Here is a 21441-nt window from a genome sequence, read left to right on the forward strand (position 1 = left end):
AGAAAATATTTCATTTATTAATACAATACTTTATAATAATAACACTAAATACAACTTAATCTAGTGGTTAAGACCCTAAATTGAACCCTAAATTATGCAATTTCTAATTTTTTTTTTATCATACATAAATTACATGAACTGAAACTCTCTTGTTTATGCACGCCTTTTAATATATTTATATAGATTTGATCCATCAATTCCAACATTGAAATTAACTAAAAATCTTCCATCCATCAAACTACCAAAGTAAAATATTAATTAAACGCAAGTCATCAAAGTAGGAATTTTTTTCTTTTTACTTGTGCTCTTATAATATTGCAGACACTTATCAGTCGATAAATACAAATAATTTAAATATAGTATTCGACAAGCTAAGGAAAAGTACCATAACTTGCACATAAAACAACATGCCAACAATATGACTATACGAGGTTGAGGTAGTGTTGTAGTGGCATAATTTCACACCTCGTATCAATTCTCAAATGAGCCCAATCATCTTACGTAACACACCAATAATACAAACTTACAAAGCACACACGCGTTGATATATTCAACCCTATATTCAGTGAAATAAATAAATGATTAGAGCATTTTCAATTTCCTCCTTCAGAAGACATCATTCTTTGAGATGATGGGCCTCAATTTCCCTTGTAGTTTCAATCATAAAGTCAACAAGTTTAGTTGGGTAAGGCCCATAGTCGTCAAACTTCTCAAACTCAGAAGTCCACTTTACTGCAGTAATTTTTTTTTTTTTGTGAACCCATCCGGTTTCCGAAATCCATTTTTGGATCCGACTAATCCGGATTCGAGCCGGGTCAGGCCCCAATTGGAGGGAAAGCTCTCCCAACATACACTGCTGCGTTCCCAGGGCTCGAACCCAAGACATCTGGTTAAGCTAGAACAACTCCCTTACCAGTTGATCTAAGCATGTGTTGGTTACTGCAGTAATTTCATCATCCTTGTTTGTCACTTGAAGAGTTACCACGAAACTTTTATACTCTTCTACAAGAAATCCTTCAATGTGTGTGAATCTTACTAACTTCTCATCATCTTTAGCTTCAACGATCACCTTGGATGTACATTCTTTCCCATCTGAAATAATGTAAAAGCAAACACATTTCGATTTTAAAACATATTGATTAAACCCTTGATATATTTAAAAAAAAATGGCATTTACACGCACCAAAGATATATTTTAAAAAAAGGCATTTACACCAAGTATGTATGTTGATTTTTCACAAATGAGTACTCCCTGCATTTCAAAATATAAGACAGTCACGTTTTACTAACATTTACTTTGACCCAAATATCTCTCATAAAATGATAAATAAAAATTATAACAATTATATCATTAGATTCGTCTTGAAAAATAGTACAATAACATTATTTTTTTTAAATTTTCTATCAACATATATTGAGAACAATTAACGGTCAAAGTTCGACCTCGAACATCATACGTGCCTTAATGCCTTATATTTTGAGATGGAGGGAATAATAGAGTGGATTATTTATGAACCGAGACCATCATATTGTATGAAAGTACGGTGAAAATGAAGATATTAAAGTTTTTTTTTTTTTTTTTTTTTGACGAAGATATTAAAGTTAAAATATGCATTTATTACCCAAAGAGAGTACTAAAATAGGATAAACAATATCTTATGAAATAGTTTATTAGGTACTTTTGTAATTTTATTAATAAGTTGAATATGACGGAACTTTTTGAAAGAAAGAATCTACAAACCTATGTGAATAATTGATTAATGGAGCTCTATATTTGTTGCACCAAATCTATACATTGGATGAGTGCTTATTTTCTCAATAACTATTACATATACAAAATGACAGTGAAAGTAGTGTAGAACGATTTTGATCTAAAACTAAAAAAATATTCGACCAAAACTATAATCTAATTATCGCTGTTTTTATTTTCACTTTTACCTTCTTAGATGTATCACTTACATTACATACGAATCTATACTAATCCATGGCCTTAAAATTACTTCCTATGAAATTGATTTTATCAATGAATCATAAAATTGCAACCATAAATAATTTACCAAAGGTGTAATGTAATTTCAGAAAAGCACAGAGCCAGATTGGCCAAATTCACCCTCATGCACTCCACAACCTTGAACTCTGTGAGGTGTGATGTTGCACACATCATGAGGTTTGCTTCCATCCTCCCTAAAAACACCCATTTTTTTTGGTTATTGAAACCCTCAAAAATTCTCAATGGAATTAAGCTAATTAGAGGCTCTTACATTTGGAATAGGTTGGGAGATTTATAAAAACAGCATTGCATGGAAAGTAGGAAACGGTCAAGATATTAACTTTTTTTTTTTTTGAGGGGAAAAGCATGCACTTGTTACTCCATAGATAAAGAATCCATCAAAACATAAGGAGCCACCTCCATTGGAGCATGGTTCTCCCAGATTTGTTCAACTCCAAAAGGGATGAACTTAGCTAGATTATGAGCAACAGAATTGCCGTCACGTTTAACATGTGACCAAACTACTGAAGACAGACTAGAGGAGAGAAACAAAATATTATGGAGGACAATGTCTAAATCAGAAAGATAAACAGCATGCTTGGATAGACGTTTTATCACGGCTTGACAATCCGATTCCACAATAAGATGGTGAAACCCATAGCGAGTCCCCAGATGCACAGCCATTTCTAAAGCCTTCGCTTCAGCCACTTCCACTGACCAATGGGGTCTGACCCGTCGAGACGCTGCAAGGAGGACATTCCCACCAGAATCACGAGCCACGACGCCGAGACCAATCCATCCATCTACAGCAAGGGATGCATCAGCATTTATTTTTACAACACCAACTGGGGGAGGAATCCATATGCGTGGGCTTCCAAGAGGGGAATTCACACCCACCCGATATATTTGCTGGAGATAAGCTCCTGCTTCATCCACCCATCTGTCAACACGGGCCAGCAGGACCGAGAAAGGTGTAGGTGTTTGATTAAAAAAAATAGAATTTCTATCACTCCAAATACCCCATGCTAGGTAGGCGGCTTTGACACGTAGTTTGACATCAAACCTCTGCCACTGCATCACACTTTCACACATGGTGAGATTAAGGGAATGCAGCCTCAATTCATCAACCCCACAATCTTTCCACACAGTCAATAGGTAAGGACAAGCAAAAAGTGCGTGTTCCTGCGTTTCAACAAGCCCGCAGCCACGTGGACACAAGTTGTCATCCACCATGTGGCGATGTTTCAGCAAATCACGAACAGGGAGAGTAGAAGTGCAGCAGCGCCATAAAAAATGTTTAACTTTTGGACTCACATTCAAACCCCAAATATCGATCCAAGCTTGGTGGAAATTATCTAGGTTTCCCCCCTTCCCAATCATATACGCCGTTTTCACTGAATAGCAAGCGTCTTTCGTGAAAGCCCAAGTAATTTCGTCCTTCATATCAAGAGAGCTAAGGGGAGTTCCCAGTATACACCTAACATCTCTGTCATTAAAATTCGCTTCCACAACTTCTACATTCCATTCCTTGCGTTCGAAGTCGATCAAATCACTTACCCAAGTAAACTGCTCGGTTCGGGCACTAGTGAGATACCTACCTTCCTCATCCACCACCCATGGGTCATCCCACAAATTAATCTGCGAACCATTTCCAACTCGCCAAACCACACCTTCTTTTAGAAGGGCTTTCGAGCTCCAAATGCTACTCCAAGAGTAACTAAAAGAGTGGCCAAGAGATGCCCCCAGAAAATCACCATTTGGGTAATATTTTGCTTTCATCACCTTTGCAAGTAGAGAGTGTGGCTCACGAACTAATCTCCATGCTTGACGCCCCAGAAGAGCATCATTGAAAACTTTTAGATCCTTAAATCCCATGCCACCCAAACATTTTAGAGTACACATCGACTCCCAATTCTTCCAGTGAATCTTCCTATGAGTTGCAGAACTTCCCCACCAAAAGCGAGCCATAGCAGAGTGAATCTTCTGAATAACGGTGGTGGGGAGCTTATAGACTCCCATAAGATAAGTTGGAATTGCCTGAATAACAGATTTCAATAGAACTTCCTTCCCCGCTCTTGAAAGTAGCTTTTCTTTCCAGCCTTGGAGTTTCTTCCAAATTCTATCTAAAAGAGAGTCAAATATAAGTTTTTTCGACCGTCCTGAGATAGAAGGGATACCAAGGTATTTTTCATGTCTGGTCACCTGCCTCATGTTAAGAACATTCACCAACTCTTCTCGTTGTCTGATGCTGACTCCTTTGCTTATGGCATGATAAGTGGCTCTTTGAAGATATTATTAATATCTAATATTTAATAATTAATATTTAATAATTAGATATTATGAATTATTATCACTTACTCCCTCCGTTTTCTAAAGATCTTCCCTCTTTCCGTTTAAGGGTGTTTCCAAAAGATCTTCCCTCTTTTGCTTTATTCCTTATTTGGCAAAACAAATTTCCCTATTTACCCTCTCATGTCACTATCATATAGTCCACCATTACATTATTAATTCAATTTTACTCCCATTCTCTCTCCTACTTTAACCCCTTTTTATTTGTTTATTTATCTTAACCCCTTTCTCTCTCCTACTTTACTCACACCATGCCCCACACAACTTTTGATTTTCCTTGGTATCTGTAGGAACAATAAGTGGGAAGATCTTTAGGAAACGGAGGGAGTATTATGAATAATTATTAATTGTTAAATATCAGTATATGAGTTGAGTTTGTTGCTGAGATCTTTGAGTTTTGCGATTATTGCTACTCTGAATTATTTTTTTCTTTCTAAATCTTGGTTATGATTTTGAAGAATCATATGGTTGAATCTACTAGCTACAAATGACTGCTATCTTTATGTGGCGCGACGTACGCTTCCGAATTTTTTTAAAACTATAAAAATTCAGATCTATAACCCAATTGGGTTAGAACAGGCATATCGCCCATGGGGCGCGACTTATACTCCCTTAAAACTCCCCTTTATATATACTAGTTTTTATATGCACGCGATGCGTGCGAACATACGTACAAAATTATTTTTTTAGGAGATGAAAAAAATTAAATTAATTATTAATTATTTTAATAAAGTAGGAATATTTGAATTCTTGATGGTTTTCTTTTTGTAATATTTTTTTATTTTTTAAATTAATTAGGTAGTTTTCTTTTTTATTTTTTCATTAAATGAAGTAGTTATAATAGAGATGTTATGAGGGTAAAATGAGATTTCTAATATTTTGGTGTCCTACCCCTCTTCCCATATAGAATAGAGATAATTCGTATATATTTTTATTACGTTATTATATCATGTTTAGAATATGGTACATATACATATGTATTTTGTATTTGGTCTAACTAAAATTATGGATAATAACTAATGTTAGTTGAGTTGGTAAGGGTGCATTACATATGTGATATAGTCTTGAGTTCGAACCTGAACATATTTTTCTCGTCAAAATAAAACAAAAAAAAAAAAATTAAAATTATGGATGGATATATGGTAATATTATGATGTCGAATTTGATAATAATAGTAAAATTATTGAATATCTAATGATAAGGGAAATATTAAATAGCTAAAGTTTTATAATAGTTGAAGTTTTATCTTTAATATACAGTTTTATGATAACAAGAAATATTAGATGGTTAAGATTTTATCTTGAATCATTTAGTATTTATTATTTTAATTGATAATATAAATTCAAAAAAGAATTACGTCATTTGATATCTAGTAGCGTTAGATAGTGATCTATGTAAAAAAAATTAAAAAGAATTATGTTAGGATAAAAATTGAGTTTATTTAGTTAAATATTCAAGAAGAATCACGGATATCTAATAGGACTTATGTTAGGTAAGGACTAGCATTTTTGGCACGCGATGCGTGCGTGCATATGTTTTAGCATTTATTTTGAGCACACGTAGGTATTTAAAAAGATGATATCATTAACTTATGCTTAATCACAATTTTATGCGCAACATAATGTGGAATAAAATTATCATTTTAAAATTGACATGTTTTTACATGTAAGACCATAGATTTTGAACTACTGTGTTCTTTAAAACAAAATTATAGTAAACTTAATATGTTTAAAAGGTAGAGTGTTAATGTTTTATAACTATTATCACTCCCTTACCATTCCTTATATGATAGAAATGGTCAATAGTAGGCAATAAGCAATATTTTATGAGTGTATAAGTTTGATATTCTGTAAAATAATATGCAGTGAAAATGTGATGTTTTTTTTTTTTTTTGACGGGAAAATGTGATGTTATTATAATCAATATTTGGAAACCATGCATTTTTTAATTGAAGATTGGATTCTCATTTTATCAATGATCTTGATAATTTTTTGTGTAAAACTTTTCATCAAATTCATTTTTTTTTTACTTGTGTCTTAATAAGGTAATTATTTGTTTTAATCTTAGCTTGTTTAATATGGAAATAGCTTCTATCTTCTTTCTTTCCTAATATTTTCTTTTTCTTAAGGGTATTTTTGTATTTTCAAAGGAGGACATACTTTATTAAGAAAGAGCCTTCATATGCACGCGATGCGTGCGTTAATTTCAAAATTTGTTATTCTATTAGATACTCCATTCGTACTTTATTTATGATTAAACTTAAATGTGAAAAATTCAACAGTTAGATGAATTTAGATATATTAATTCGCTAATGTAAAAAAATAAAAAGGTTGTGAGTGATTGTTAACATTAATTTTTTTGTGAATGAATATTGAACAGAAAAAACAAAAATAATGAGTTGGTTTAACTGAACTAAAGAATATCAAAGGTAGTGAATGTTCAGACTTTTCATGTGCACGTTATGTATGCCATCTTTTTTATAAGGTATAAATATTTTGTCCATTTAATTTTTGATTGAAGTATTTGATGCATATACCATTTTTAAACTTGTTTTAAATGTCAAGTTGGAATGAGAATTTTTAAATGATTATAGAACCTGGGATATAGCCAAACTACAGCTCCTGCTGCCCGATTACATTATTTCTTCCATTAAAGGCATTCCATTACCGCTAAACCCCCTTCGGATGAACCCATCTGGGGACCTAGCTCCTCAGGTCTATTTACGGTTAAGTCCGCTAATTGGCTAGCCCATAATCTCACCCCAACAGTGGAATGGCCGCACCGTTGGGTTTGGAAACTAGATGTCCCTCCGAAACTGAAAATATTTTTGTGGCAAATCTGTCACAACAGTCTTGGGGTCCGAGCTGTTTTAGCCCATCGCCACATTATTCCTTTCAATCATTGTGCCTTGTGCTCCGGACACGAGGAATCCTTAGATCACCTCTTTGGGGCTTGCCCTTCTCTTATCCCCCTATGGCAACTATCAGCTCTAAAGGAGTGGATACCTCATTCCCTACATGGGGCCGCGGTTCAAATAACTCTATCCAGCCTTAGATATGATCGGTCTTCGATCATCAAATTTGTTTTCCTTCTCTGGAGTATATGGAAGGAACGAAACGCTATTATCTTTCATAGCGATTCTCTCAATATAGACAGAATTCTGCATAAGGCCCGTTTCATTTTTTCAGAATGGTCTATCAGGAATGCGATCGATCTTTGCGCCTCTGCAGGTTCCCCGTTCTCCAGTTCCTCCATCACAAACCACTCCCCGGTGTATCCTTCCTCCATCCTTGTCTCCTGGGAACCCCCTTCAACCTCATATTACAAACTTAATTTCGATGGCTCGGTCCGAGGGCCCTCCGCAGCAGCCGACATTATAATTAGAGATGCTACTGGTCAACTCCTAACTGCAGCAGCTTTCAACTTAGGAGTATCTTCTGTCGTCATCGCCGAGGCCACTGCTTTTCAACAAGGGCTTCGCATCGCTCTCCAGCATAATATCACTCACCTCCAAATCGAAGGTGATAATCTTATGGTCATCAATTCAGTAAAAGGTCTTTGGTCTCCTCCATGGCAGATTGCGCATCTCATCTGGGATATCCATGCTCTGCTCAGTTCTTTTTCTTCAACGACTATTCGACACATCTACCGTGAAGCAAACAAAGCAGCAGATTGGGTTGCAAATGTCGGCCATTTAGTCACCTCCCAGTTTACTATAGATGATTGTACTCATTCCGCTCTTCATCCTATTCTTGTAAACGATCAGGTTGGAGCTCCCCTCGTGCGGAGGGTCTCCTAACCTTCTTTTCTCCTTACCTTTATAACAAAAAATGTGGTAAAAATATGCAATGTATAAGTGGTGATGTTAGTTATAGACGCACTTAACAAATAAATAGTTCAAGGTTTTAGCAAAGACACAAAGTATATAATCACGTAATCATGTAGTACTAATACATTAAAAACAACATGTATGCTACACCTAAATTCTTGTTTCCAAAACCAAAAATCACAATTATATGTGTGAATCTAGCATCTGCAATGCCCCAACATACTTATGTTATTGTTAGAATCACACTTACATGAGAAGAGAATACAAATTTATAATGAAACTAATTCTTTTTGGACACGTGGAAACTACATACTTCATCAGTTTCGTTTCAATGCAGAAAAGTAATATTTTATAAGTATCTTATAAAAAAATACCCCTTTATTGCATTTAAAATGAAATGGAGGAAGTAGTTTATATGATATTTAGAGTGTTTATATTATATCGCTTTTATACTCCCTTGGTCTATGACCGAGTGTGATAGGTTGATTATCATACTTGCAAATACACAATTTAGATCGGTAAAATTTTAATTATTAATTAGTAAAAAAATTATGAAAAGTTGATAGTTTGAAAATATATAATAAGACAACTCCGATATAATCTTATCTATACAAATATATTAAAAGGCGTGCGCGACAATGTATACACGCCACGTGGCATCTGTGTTACTCCACTAGAATTGTCCAATGTGTACATAAGTCATGTCAATTAACAAACGTAAAATTAGCTTGAAACAAGATTTGAGCCCGTGACCTATTACTATTATAGATAGCACAATTGTCATCTCAACCAACTTTTAATCATGCTTTAAGTGTCAACATTATCCTATTTGTACCTTTAAAATGTTGAGTTTTTCTTAATATATTTTAATAGGAGTGAAAAAAATTAGAGCTGGCAAAATATCACCCAACCCGCCAACCCGACCTAAATCCAACCCATTAATAATGGGTTGGGTCAAAATTTTGAACCCGTTTAATTAAATGGGTCGACCTGACCCAACCCGTTTAATTAAATGGGTTGGGTCAGGTTGAAAATTTCAACCTGATTTTGACCCACCTAACCCATTTATGAAAAAAAACAAGCTAAAAAAAATCCCTAAAAAAATTTGGAGTCCTCTACTTCTCTTGCTATGACTTAGTCATTACAGTTAAGGTTGAACAATTGCTTACTAAGTTGTACTGATGTTAACTTTGAACATTTTGTGTTGATTTTGAACAAAAGTTATATTGATTTTGAACAATATTATCATATGGTTATGTAATGACCTAATTTTAATTTGCTGCCTACTGTTATTTGCAAATAAATTATGTTGTTTTTATTTTTTTTCTAGAAAAAAACACGAAAAAAAATTAAACGGGTCGACCTGAAGGTTGACCCGTTTATCATAAGGTTGGGTTGGGTTGTAAATTTCAACCCGTTTAAGTTAACAGGTCGGGTTGGGTCAAGGGGTTCTCATCCCGCAAACCCACCAACCCAACCTGATCTTGACCCAACACGACCCATTGCCAGCCCTAAAAAAATGCATATCAAGTTCGGAAAACAATACCAATCCGGGACAACGTCCAGGCCCAAATACTAGTTTGATCTTATTTACCGGCATTTGATTTAGCATGTTAGTAAATATTAGTTTTAATATGGTCGGAGTATGTGATTAGTACAAAAAATAAATAATTGATTCTATTCTGAAACGAAGGGAGTGATTAAATCAATAAATACTCCTCACTCTGTTTATTTTTAGTTTATTCATTTTACTTTGGGGGAGAATTAAGGAGGAACAACCACAAAAATATGAGAGGAAAAGTGAAAAGGTGGAGAGAGAAACTGAAAAGTGGGTTAAAATATTAAAATGTACGATAACATCGGTGGAAAAAGATGATAAATTAAAGTAGATGTGACATGTAACAAATAATAGAAAAGGCAACAACGTGGAAATTAAAAAGAAACAAACCAAAACGAAAATGTGTTGATTAAAAAGAAACGGAAAGAATATATATTTTGGACAAGTCGTGTAATAAAATTAATAATGACAAAAGCATATTGAAGGATTTTTAAAAAGGGATGAAGCATTTGCACATGAGATATATAAGAGATATTGTCAATACAATCTCTATTTAAGCAAATATAGATGAATGGTAGCGCTATTTCTTTCTTCATGGTCACTAGTTTTTTTATCCATATGAGCCACAAAGGCAGTACAAAGTACAAAGAAACCTTTGACATATCGTTTACATCACTTCAATCTTAACCACTACGTTCACTGGTGTTGATGAAAGTGGTTGAGGTTGAAGGAGGAGATAGAATGAATGGAAAAATATGATTTTCTTGGTGAAATTAGCAAGGAGATTAGTTAGATTAGAAATTTGATTGATGTTGGATGAGTATACTAATTGTTGGTTTAAGTTTTATGATAAGGGTACTTTGGTCTTTTTATTGAATTTTTTTTACTAAATAAGGATAGTTTGTAACTTGTTTCACATAATTTTAACATCCCTTTATAGTTATTGTTGCAGATAAAAACAAACGGAGGTAGTATAAAACTATATTAGCCATTCAAATGAAAAATCTACAGTATAATATTTATGTTGAAAAAACAATTAAAAAAATACAAACTACACATTTTCAATATCTAAAAAACTTGTAATTGAACAACCATATTAAACAAAGCACCACAACGCATAAAATACATATATTTTGGGTTCTGATACAAAATTAATAAAGGAATATTTTGCCATTGTGTTATATAGAATGGACATACAAGATACAAAACTTTATTTTTATTAGGTAGTCACAAAATTTTGATTTTAATAGGTACTTTTTTCCAAAAAATTAGATATTGATTACTTTAGAGTTTAGATTGACTCATTACAGCCTCATTATTTATGGTCTTCAGGAAACTCCCATTGCCTCTTCCTACCAGCTCATTCTTAAACTAAAGAGATTTTGTTTATAAAACCTTAGTTTTATTGCAAACCATGAGAAAAAACGACTTAGATGATGAAAACAAGAACCTACTCCCAAAGCTCTTATTGGCAAAGCTCTTGCCATGGATAATTTGTTGCATAATAGCCATAAAAGCGAAGTAGCTGAAAGGTGAAGATTAATAGCAAAAGCAAGTTAGAAATAATTTTTTTTTAACAACAACAACAACGCCCCAATGCACATGTAAATTATTGTTCATAAACCACCTTTCCCACTCTTAAAAGGGTAGGATGATGCATAGTTTATAGTACTACGTACATCTTTTTTAAGTTGATACTCCTTGCAACTATACAAACGTTGTTCAGTCCGCCTTTTTACGATCTCCAAACCATCATATTATTGTTTTTTATTAGTAACTGATAACATCTGCAACATAAGAAAGACTTAAACAACACATTTGAGTATGGAGGTATTATCACTAGTCTAAACAAAAACTAATAAGAACAGTAGAGGAAAATAGAATCAGATAAAATAAATTGACAAAAATTTAGAATTTTGCAAATTAATAACTATCATCAATGTTAAAAGGCATACGCATCTAAGGATTACATCTACCAACTCCATATATCCGCCTAAGATTAGATAAGTAAGGTAAAAAATAAGATAAAAGTCATAAAACTATTTCTAGAACCAAAATTATCCTTTTATGCATCAATCTGATTTATATTGCCTCTCTTTTTGACTCTAACTATTTGACCTTCACCTGGAGCAAATGGGAATCATTGGGATGTCCTTCTATAATACCCTCAGGGGGTGTTTGTTTAGGGGGATTAGGGGGTGGGAATGGGATATTATATCCCCATGGGTATATATCCCATGTTTGTTTGAGGAATATCTAAATTTCCATGTGAAGGGGAATGGGATTAAACCCCTCTTATCCCATCAAAATAAGACATGGGAGGGGGCAGGTATTAAGGAGGGGGTTATTTCTAGTTATGTTAAAAGACGAATTTACCCTTCATTAAAATATACTTCACCAATATTGTTTGCTCTTCTTTTACTATCCTTCATTAAAATGGGTAAATTTGTAATTTAGCAATATATTCCCTACTTAAGTACCTCATACCAAACATGGGATAATAATATTCCCAACATAATCCCACTAACATACCAAACAAGGGATTAGGATATATTTGATGAATTCCCACCTTCTAACTCCCATTCCCAATCCCATCCTCTGATCTAATCCCCAAACTCCCAATCTCTCATACCAAACGCCCCGTCAGATTCACCAAACTCAGTAACAAACCAACTCATGGAACTCGTCACAATGGGTTTTCCTTCACAATTCTTCAAAAAACCTCAAGGATTAGATAACCACCTACAGGAATTACACCCCTTAGCATAGCAAACAACGGAAAATGAGAGAAAAAGGAAAACTAATTTTCATGAAAAATATTTTACACACTACCAAACGGAGCATGAATCCAACTGATTGTAACTGAATTGAAAATAAGATGGAGAGAACAGGCTAGGAATAATAATCCTATTTATATGATAATATTTAGAATTCTAACAGATCATCGATGTACAATAAGCTATTACTATTCTCATATGCATATTTATGTCAATGTATAAGTTCTTACTTTTTAATTGTTTGAAATTGCTTTAGTTAGATTAGTTTCATTTTCAATCAAAAATATCTCTTTTAAGCATATTATTTTGGAAAATATTTTATGTGTACATTATATCTTATTATAAATTAAACAATCTTAAGTTTCCTTATTAGTTATTACACATAAATATAGATCAAGAAAGAATTGAATATTTTATAGTTAGCATTTTTTTAATAAGTAAAGGGTAGAACAGTCACTAGTGGATAAATGAAGAAGGGTTGCGCTGAAAAAAGCTTGTAGGGCTGCGCTTTTTGACAGCAGCCCTTTCAGTAGCAGCCTTTCACTTTTTAAGTAGGGCTGCGCTGAAAAAGATGTGTTGTACTTTTGGATATGTCTTTCTTCCCAAAATTATTAAGGGCAAGAATTATAACTTTCTAGAGAGAGAGGCTCTTCCCTCTCTCTGGGAAATTTAGCAATTTTTTTCTTCATCTCTTCAAAGCCTTTTCTAATAGTAAGCCATCCCTAGCCGTCGTTTATCATCTTGATTTTTCAACTCTCCTAAATCACTTTTCATCATTCTCTTACTTAATTAATTAGCTCAGTCCTAATCTAGCATCTCCTTCAATAGATGTCTGTTTTTAGTCCTCGATTGATTTTTTTTCCTTTTCTCTTATTGCGTCGGTTGTTGATCCCGGTTGCCTCAGCCGGTTTTAAGTTTTAACCGAGATCACTACCATTATCTCTTCTCGATGTTAGACCGTGATTAAGACAATTCATATAGCATCTATCTTTGGTGTCCTCAGACCTCAGTTTAGATGTTTTTGCCGGCGTTTTTTCTGGAGCTTCGTCCACCATCTGGTTGGTCTGTTGGTTGTTCATTTCGGTCTCGTTGGACTCGATCCCCTTTTCGCATACCGATTTCGGGTTTAAGATCGTGCTAATCTTATCCCCCTCTTTGTTTTAGCGGGCCTCGCTGGTGTTCTCTGTTTGCCTCGCCAGTTCCGTGAATAAATCTGCCGAAGCCTCTTGCTATTGAAGGCTCTTCTGCTTTGTCCTTGTTTTTTAGCCATTTGTTTGGTTTTTGACTTTGGTTTACTTGTTCGTGTTAGTTTGCGTGTAGTTTGTAGTTTTTCCTTGTTTTTGTCTGTATAGTTTGCGTGTAGGGTTGTTTTTTTTTTTTAGGCTTTTTAGTTCGATTGTAGCTTCAAGATTCTGCAGTTTCTTTGGGAAGTTCTGGGAGCCTTATCATTTACAGTGTTGCTTGACTTGGCCCACGTGAGAAAAGTTACAAGAAGATATCTTCAATTGGGTCCTAAGGAGCTGGCGTATACGTTGCGGCGGAGCATCTACATGGGTTTCTTAATGTTCTCTTGTTCTTCAATTTTTATTTTCTTGAAGCTTGTTGTCATCCTAGGGATGATTTAGGTGGTGTCTCTTGTGTAGAGAATAGAGATCATCTAGTTTCCTTTCCTTTTCAAAAAATAAAAAATAAAAAATAATTAAGGGCAAGAATTCAAAATTGTGTAAACTTTTTTACATGGACTAATAAACAAGATGGGGACAATAGAGTGTTCTCAAAATTGGACAGGGTTTTAGCCAATGAAAGCTGGTTGGAAGAGTAATCTGTTGTCAGCCTTGACATTTGCTATATTCAATCTTCCTTTAAAAGGTAAATTATAAACCCTAGCCTATATGGGGAATTCAAAAAGTTGAATATCAGAGGGTTTACTATTGCCTTTCACATCTGCCATAAGAATAAGGTGTTTATCAAAGTGCCACGGCTGCCCATCAATGACTTTCTGCTTATCACGCCAATGATGAAACTGGAAGACATATAAATTTTTACCAATATTTCGAATGTCCACATCCATCTTTGGTTGCCATATATTCTTCATCGTTGCCATAAACGCATTTTGATTGATATGCCTATTTGTCCATATTTTTTCGACTAACCCTAACACCACCCTTGCTTCCTCCTCTTCCGACTCATCGTCGACCCACTCAATCATCTCCTTCTCGTTATCGTTCTCTATTACCCTTTTTTGTTGATCATCAGTGTTCGTAGAGATTGAGTCCTTCCCAATTCTCCTATCATCTTGCCCCGTATTTAAAGATTCGCTACTCGTATTGTGTTCGTCCTCCATAACGAGAGGATTTGCACTCCCAGAATCAAGGAAACGCCCTCCGATAAGGGAAACCCTAGTATCACCACTAGCATACCCTCCCAAGGAAACCCTAGTGGGAACTGAGAACCTTCAAATTACAATTTTACTATCTATAGAGTAATATAGCTTGCTTTTCAAAAAAAGAATAAATCTCTATGGCGACACTTTCCTTTTACATTAAAATAAGTTTCACCTCTCAAATTCAATTCACAATTAAAAAACAAAATGTTATTATTCGTTGTACTTATTCTGCTTTACTAGGAACAAAATTGTGTACTGTCGGTATGAAATCTATCTTAAAACTAATCATATTAAATGTAATATTTATCAAGCTCCAAATTACAAAAAGTTGATATTATGAAGATATAGATTAAGACGAATCTAACAAAATTTCACATGATTATATTTTTTTAAATATAAATCACAAAAGACAATCAAAGTTATACATATAAATAGTAGGAAAAATGGATCAGAATACCCCCAACTTTGGCCCGTCCGCTTTTAATACCTCCAATTATGAGTTATTTTTAAATATTCCCAACTATTAGAGAGGTCCGCCACAAATGCACCCAGGTGACCTGTAACCTGTTAGCAATTTAATTTTTTTATTTTTTTCTTCCTCCCCTATTCCCAGTTTCCCACCCCTCCCATGATACCTCTTGCCATCCCAGCTCCCCCTCCCCACCCATCAGCACCCCCAGCACCCCCCCTAAACTCCCCCACCCCCGATTAACTACTGCTATAAATTTTACCACTTTCACTGCTACCTCTCTTCCTTTTCCCCCAATTGACCTGTTTCTCTGCAACACTCGTGTCCCTCTTCAACTCTATCACTCCTTCTTTTTCCCACTTACTACAAACTTTTTCTTGTAATTCTACTCTTGCTTCCCACTTCTATTTCATATAAAACCCACTTTTTCAGTTTTTTTTTTTCATAAGATAAAAATCCATTTTTTTTCTTATTCTTCTATAATTTTCTGGTTTGTGTGTTGGTTTTATTACGGTTTTGTCAATTCGGTGACCAATTTTAGTGGTGGGTTTTTGGGGATGCTTTGTTGCATGAAAATGCTTAATTTGTTTCTTAGTAAGAATGTGAGAAAGATTCTTAAGCATAAGGATAGTGATGCTGGTGAAAAAGGTGTAATTTTTTTGGGTTTTGTTTTTATGTTGCTAATTCTGCTGCTGCTAGTTGAATTATTGGCGTCTTCTCCGATTGAGGTTCTTCTTGACGTCGACTTGAATGTTGTGTCGCCATTGAAGGGGGAGGAGAGAGAAAATATGAGTTTGTGGTTTAAAAGTTGTGAATGGTTATGAACATTTTTTTGGAGAGAGAAAACTAAAGGTGGAAAAATAGTGATTAAGGAGCTCACTGCGACCACATTCAATTGAGGTAAAAGGAGAGAGAGAAGAGCGAAAGAGATGGTGGAAGGGGACTGGTGGTTGAGGAGGGGGAGGAGGGGGAGGAAAGGGAGGGGTGGCAGTGGGGTGGGAGTAGTAAAATGGTAAGGGTGGGGTGATAAAAAAGCAAAATAAAAAAAATCAAGTAAAACCAATAAGAGCATGACACATGATATTTTAACCTGCTAAACCGGTTCTTTTAGGTCAGGGGTGCATTTTTTACCGACCTCCCCAATAGTTAGGGGTATTTAAAAATAACTCAAAGTTGGGGGTATTAAAAGCGGACGGGCCGAAGTTGGGGGTATTCAGATCCATTTTTCCTAAATAGTATTAAAACTCAAAACGAATCATTTAAAAAAAACCGAAAAAGTATATAATAGAGAATCTTTTAGAGTCAATTTTTTTTATAACAAATTTGGTAGTTTGTCCAATAATTTATTTGACAACCACAAAAAAAAAGTGGATGATGAAAGTATGAGATTAAGCAGTGCTTGTTCTTCCCTCCACTACAGATCTCCAATCCCAATGACACCCCTCCAATTGACCCCCAAGAAAGTCGCCGTCATCGGCGGTGGCGCAGCCGGATTAGTGGCGGCGCGTGAACTTCGAACTGAAGGTCACAAGGTGGTGGTTTTTGAACGTGGGTCCCAATTAGGTGGGACCTGGATTTACTCCCCCGAGGTTGAATCCGACCCACTTGGCCTCGACTCGACTCGAAAAATCGTTCATTCAAGCCTTTATAGCTCTCTCCGCACTAATCTTCCTAGAGAAGTTATGGGCTATCTTGATTTCCCCTTTGTTGCTTCTGGTAAATCTTCTTTGTTCAATTACATATTTTTTTTAGTCGATATGAGCCACGAAAGCAATACAAAGAAAGAGCGAGGGAAATTCGAACATGTAATCTATCGCACTTCAATCTTAATCACTGGGCGAAGACATCATTCATAATGCACATTGATACAGTTATAGTTAAACTAATGTCTAAATTAAAATGGTTTTCAATGCTGTTTTTTTTTTTTTTTCTTTCTACTAGTAGGCACTAGGCAGTAGCTCATCTGGTGTGGCAAGATGGGACATGAAAGGTAGTTCTGAACTTGTTTGTATGGTTTCGATACTTTAAAATATTATTACTTTGATCGAGTTTGATGTGTAATAATATCTCGGCTTACCTTATAATTTTTTGTTGCGAGAACAAACCTTATCGTTATTTCGATCATTAATTTAAGGTTCTGGCATTGACTATGTCATGGATTTTATTGAGTTTAAAAAGTCACTTGCCTTGCACATAATATGGTGGAGGCCGGAACCTTGGATCAATAATCGGAATCCGGCATAAAGTTTGTTTTTGCAAAAAAAGTTTGTTAAGGTTTAAAATATATAAGGTGGTTTTGACAAAATAAATCCTTTAATTTATTAGATATTGTAAAATTTTTGATGATTTGAAGAAAAGATGTTTTGAACGGTTCTGAATTATGCAAAGCTCGATATGTGTTTGACTCTTGAAAATACTCTCACAAACAGAACATGGACAGAATCTACAAATGTACCTTCTTATAAGTTATAACATGGTAAGAACAGAATGTTTAGTGGGTGGTGCTTGAGCAGTTGAGTGTATGGGTGTTTGAATGATCATAAAAGGACATTAGTGTATTACATGATGGAAGAAAAAACCTCTGTAAGATATGATCAGTGCTTTGGAGATTGGTTATCTAGACTGTATGTATGGGTTATCTGGTGATGGTGTATGCTGGTTTTCTTGCAGGAAAGGCGAATAGAGATTCACGCAGGTTTCCAGGTCATGAGGAGGTGTTGAGATATTTAGAGGATTTCGCGAATAAGTTTAGACTACATGAGTTGATCCGATACCAAACAGAGGTGTCACATGTTGGGTTGGAGGCAAAAGGAAAGTGGAAGGTGAAATCTAGGAGGAATGGGAATGATGGTAGTGAATTTGATGAAACTTATGATGCTGTAGTTGTCTGCAATGGACATTATACAGAACCACGCGTTGCTGAAATCCCTGGTAATTAATTGTTTGTTATAGTTGGTTACTTTGGTTGTTAGTGTTCTTGATGATTGTCTCACTGTTACCTTTCACATGGCTTGTATCTTGCAGGTATTGAGCTTTGGCCGGGGAGGCAAATTCATAGCCACAATTATCGTACTCCAGAGCCTTTTCGGGACCAAGTATGTGCGAACATGCTTTCTGTTTTTTAGCATTACTGCATCTTTTTGCTTTTTATAGTAGAGACTAATAAACATGATCTTGGTAATGCCATCCTGCTTCCTACCAGATTGTCGTCATGATAGGGAGTTCAGCAAGTGCTGTCGATATCTGTAGGGACCTTGCTAGTTTTGCTAAAGAAGTCCATGTAGCATCTAGATCAAAGCCAGAAGGAGAATTCGGAAAGCAACCTGGTTATGATAACCTGTGGCTCCATCCAATGGTAAAAGCACTTACCTAGGGTAAGAAGTAGGCGGTCATCATGAGAAAGTTCATTGATGGCATTGTTTACCCTTGTTGCTGGGGATAAGTTGGATATCATGTCTTCCTAACAAGAAAAATAATGCAGATTGAAAGTGCCCATGAAGATGGTAGAATCACATTTCAAGATGGGAGCGAAGTGCTTGCACAAGTCATTCTCCACTGCACAGGGTATATTGCAGCTCTCTTTTAGCAAATAAATTATTTTGAAGCAATAAGCTGCAGAATATCATGTAATAATAATTTACCTGGAACATTCTTTCAGCTACAAGTATCATTTCCCGTTCCTTCGTAACATTGGTACCATAAATGTCGATGATAATCGTGTGGGACCACTGTACAAGCACGTATTTCCACCTGCCTTAGCCCCAGGGATCTCCTTTGTTGGCCTCCCATGGAAGGTAATGTATGCTTTTCCTTGGTGTTATGTTATGTCTATCTTGGTAGTTGGTAGATCCTAGTTCTCATCAGTCATTACTGGATGGTTGGACCAACTGAACAAAGTTATCTCAAAATTTGTGCCAGGTTATACCTTTCATCCTTTGTGAACTTCAAAGTAGATGGATAGCAGGCACTTTGTCGGGTCGTATATCACTTCCATCAGAAGAGAAGATGATGGAGGATATAGAAGCTTTCTATTCACAATTAGATGCTGCAGGTGTTCCTAAGCGGTATACTCATAACATTGGGGATTATCAGGTAAAATTTAGCTCAATATCCACCTTTAGCTTATGCATTATCAGGCTTGCATACATAAGCATAGGGATATATAAGCAAACAAAACGAGATAATAGTAAGGACTTCTTCAGATACTGAACCATATCTCTGTGAGGTTTTACACAAATTAAATGTAACTAAGTCAAGAGCTTCTATAGGCACTTCTTGCCTGACTTTTGATGATTTGTCAGAACCATTGAGCAAATATGTGGATACACAACTCATGAGTTACCATTATGACCGCTACTAGTTCATCATTCTGTCTATGATTTCTCTTCCCCTCGTCCCTTGTTTCTCGTATAAATTTCCGTTCCTCTGCCCTAATCAAATAACATAGCGATAGAATCCTGCTTAAGAGAGCTGGATTTATTATATTGGGAGTTGAAATTGTAGCTTCACTCCTAGAAATTGGAAACTATGCAGGTTTACTATGAACTTCAGACTCTTTTTTGAACTGACCCTCACTTATTGTGCATTTTAAAATAACCCTAACTTCTGAAAAACACTCTAAAAGATTTCTTGTATGTCATAAAATAGGGTTATTTTGAAGAACTTCTTAAGTATAGGTTAACATTAGATAAATTCCCTTTTCTTGGGGGGATTTGAAAATTGTTGTAACTGTCTAATATGATACCAGATCCAGTCGGTATAGCTGCGTCAATGGCGGCTTATGCTCCTGCAAGCCCATCTAAGCAGTTATGTTAGTAGCCAAAGATTGCAACAATCTTCTGTCTTTGGAATTTAATAGTACGTCTGAAGGCTTGCAAAAAGTCTCTTTTGCAGTTTTGCATGTCTTACTTAAGAACCATATTCTTTTTGTGTTCTGAAATTTATATACAAGTTTGGTTATTAGTAAGTTCATGATACTTTTGTCCGTTGCCTTCTCCTTCCCCTTGTTTTCCCTGTAGTTCAAGTGTCCAACTTGACTTTTTTCTACAAAACAGCGAGTTGGACACTTGGACACCCGTATCCGAGTAGACACTTAGTCTGTGTATGAGTATTAACATAGCTGTAGTTTATTTCCTGATCCATATAGAGATGACTCAAATTGGATACTAGATGTTCATGATTTCTGCACAGAACCTCTTCCCATGAAGATACTACATAACTTGACTGATGCAAACTCTCCAACTCTCTCTGTCATGGCAGTTTGAATATGATGATTGGCTTGCTGCTGTGACTGCTAGCCCTCCCATTGAGGAATGGAGAAAGGCCATGTACCGAGCAACTAGCCTCCGCAAGCGAGATCAACCAGAGACATATCGTGATGAATGGGATGACGAAGACTGGATTTTGCCAGCCTATCAAGATTTTAAGCAATACTTGCCTGCCGAAAGCATTCCTCTTGTTCCCTCTTCCACACTGTCATTTAAAAATAAGGACTCTACTGAACTGGCACCTTGAACAGGTATAATCAGCCAAGTTTGTATGTCACTCTACTTGGAGGGAGGGGGATGTTAAGAAAAACATAAGGATTTATTGTTGTTATGTACGACCCCATAAGTTTGCATAATAAAAAAAACAAATGGTTTTGTATCTTGGACTATAATAGCTGCGTTTGTTATAAAGTGTGCAGTGTGATACCTATTCATCACTGTTGTTATCTACAATGAGAACCCTTCAAAGAAGGGTAAGATGCCAATTATGGTAAACAAATAGACAAGCTATATACACCATTTGTACCCGACATACTCTTTTTTCTATTTACATACAAGTACGACCTTCTAAATTCGTATATTATTATCAGTTTATCACCCATTATTAGTCCTTCTAAACTCGACTCGGCTCATTACCACCCCTAATCAGCGTTTATTATTCGAAGTGTGATTAACTTTGAATTACCAAACCATAAAGCCTTAAATACTGGAGTAAATGAAACTGCAAAACAAAACCAACTACAGAAAAAGAATATTAATTTCTAACCCAGGCATTCCAGTTCAAGTAGGAGGCTTTTATAATTCAGCTTTATGGAA

The 21441-nt window shown here is 35.4% G+C and overlaps 2 protein-coding genes across 3 annotated transcripts; one reads left to right on the forward strand and one right to left on the reverse strand.

The window, feature by feature from the left end:
• Positions 1 to 695: 695 nt before the first annotated feature.
• LOC125497962 (MLP-like protein 28) lies at positions 696 to 2198 on the reverse strand. The gene is made up of 3 exons (XM_048645700.2): positions 2088 to 2198; positions 1240 to 1252; positions 696 to 1092 (listed from the first exon to the last, which is right to left on the reverse strand). Exons 1-3 carry the CDS (start codon positions 2196 to 2198, stop codon positions 896 to 898), a joined length of 321 nt encoding a protein of 106 aa, XP_048501657.1. The 3' UTR covers positions 696 to 895.
• A 14483-nt stretch (positions 2199 to 16681) lies between these two features.
• LOC104892047 (flavin-containing monooxygenase FMO GS-OX-like 4) lies at positions 16682 to 21004 on the forward strand. 2 transcript variants are annotated; one of them, XM_048645265.1, is made up of 9 exons: positions 16935 to 17074; positions 17300 to 17348; positions 18029 to 18289; positions 18383 to 18453; positions 18561 to 18713; positions 18840 to 18922; positions 19017 to 19152; positions 19277 to 19450; positions 20618 to 21004. In XM_048645265.1, exons 2-9 carry the CDS (start codon positions 17342 to 17344, stop codon positions 20870 to 20872), a joined length of 1140 nt encoding a protein of 379 aa, XP_048501222.1. In that variant the 5' UTR covers positions 16935 to 17074; positions 17300 to 17341; the 3' UTR covers positions 20873 to 21004. The 2 variants fall into 2 exon arrangements, with proteins under 2 accessions (XP_010676166.2, XP_048501222.1); XM_010677864.4 differs by lacking the exon at positions 17300 to 17348 and having other exon boundaries at positions 16682 to 17074.
• The last annotated feature ends 437 nt before the right edge of the window (positions 21005 to 21441 follow it).

Source organism: Beta vulgaris, chromosome 5 (genome assembly GCF_026745355.1).
Source record: "Beta vulgaris subsp. vulgaris cultivar EL10 chromosome 5, EL10.2, whole genome shotgun sequence".
Taxonomy (NCBI): Eukaryota; Viridiplantae; Streptophyta; class Magnoliopsida; order Caryophyllales; family Amaranthaceae; genus Beta; species Beta vulgaris.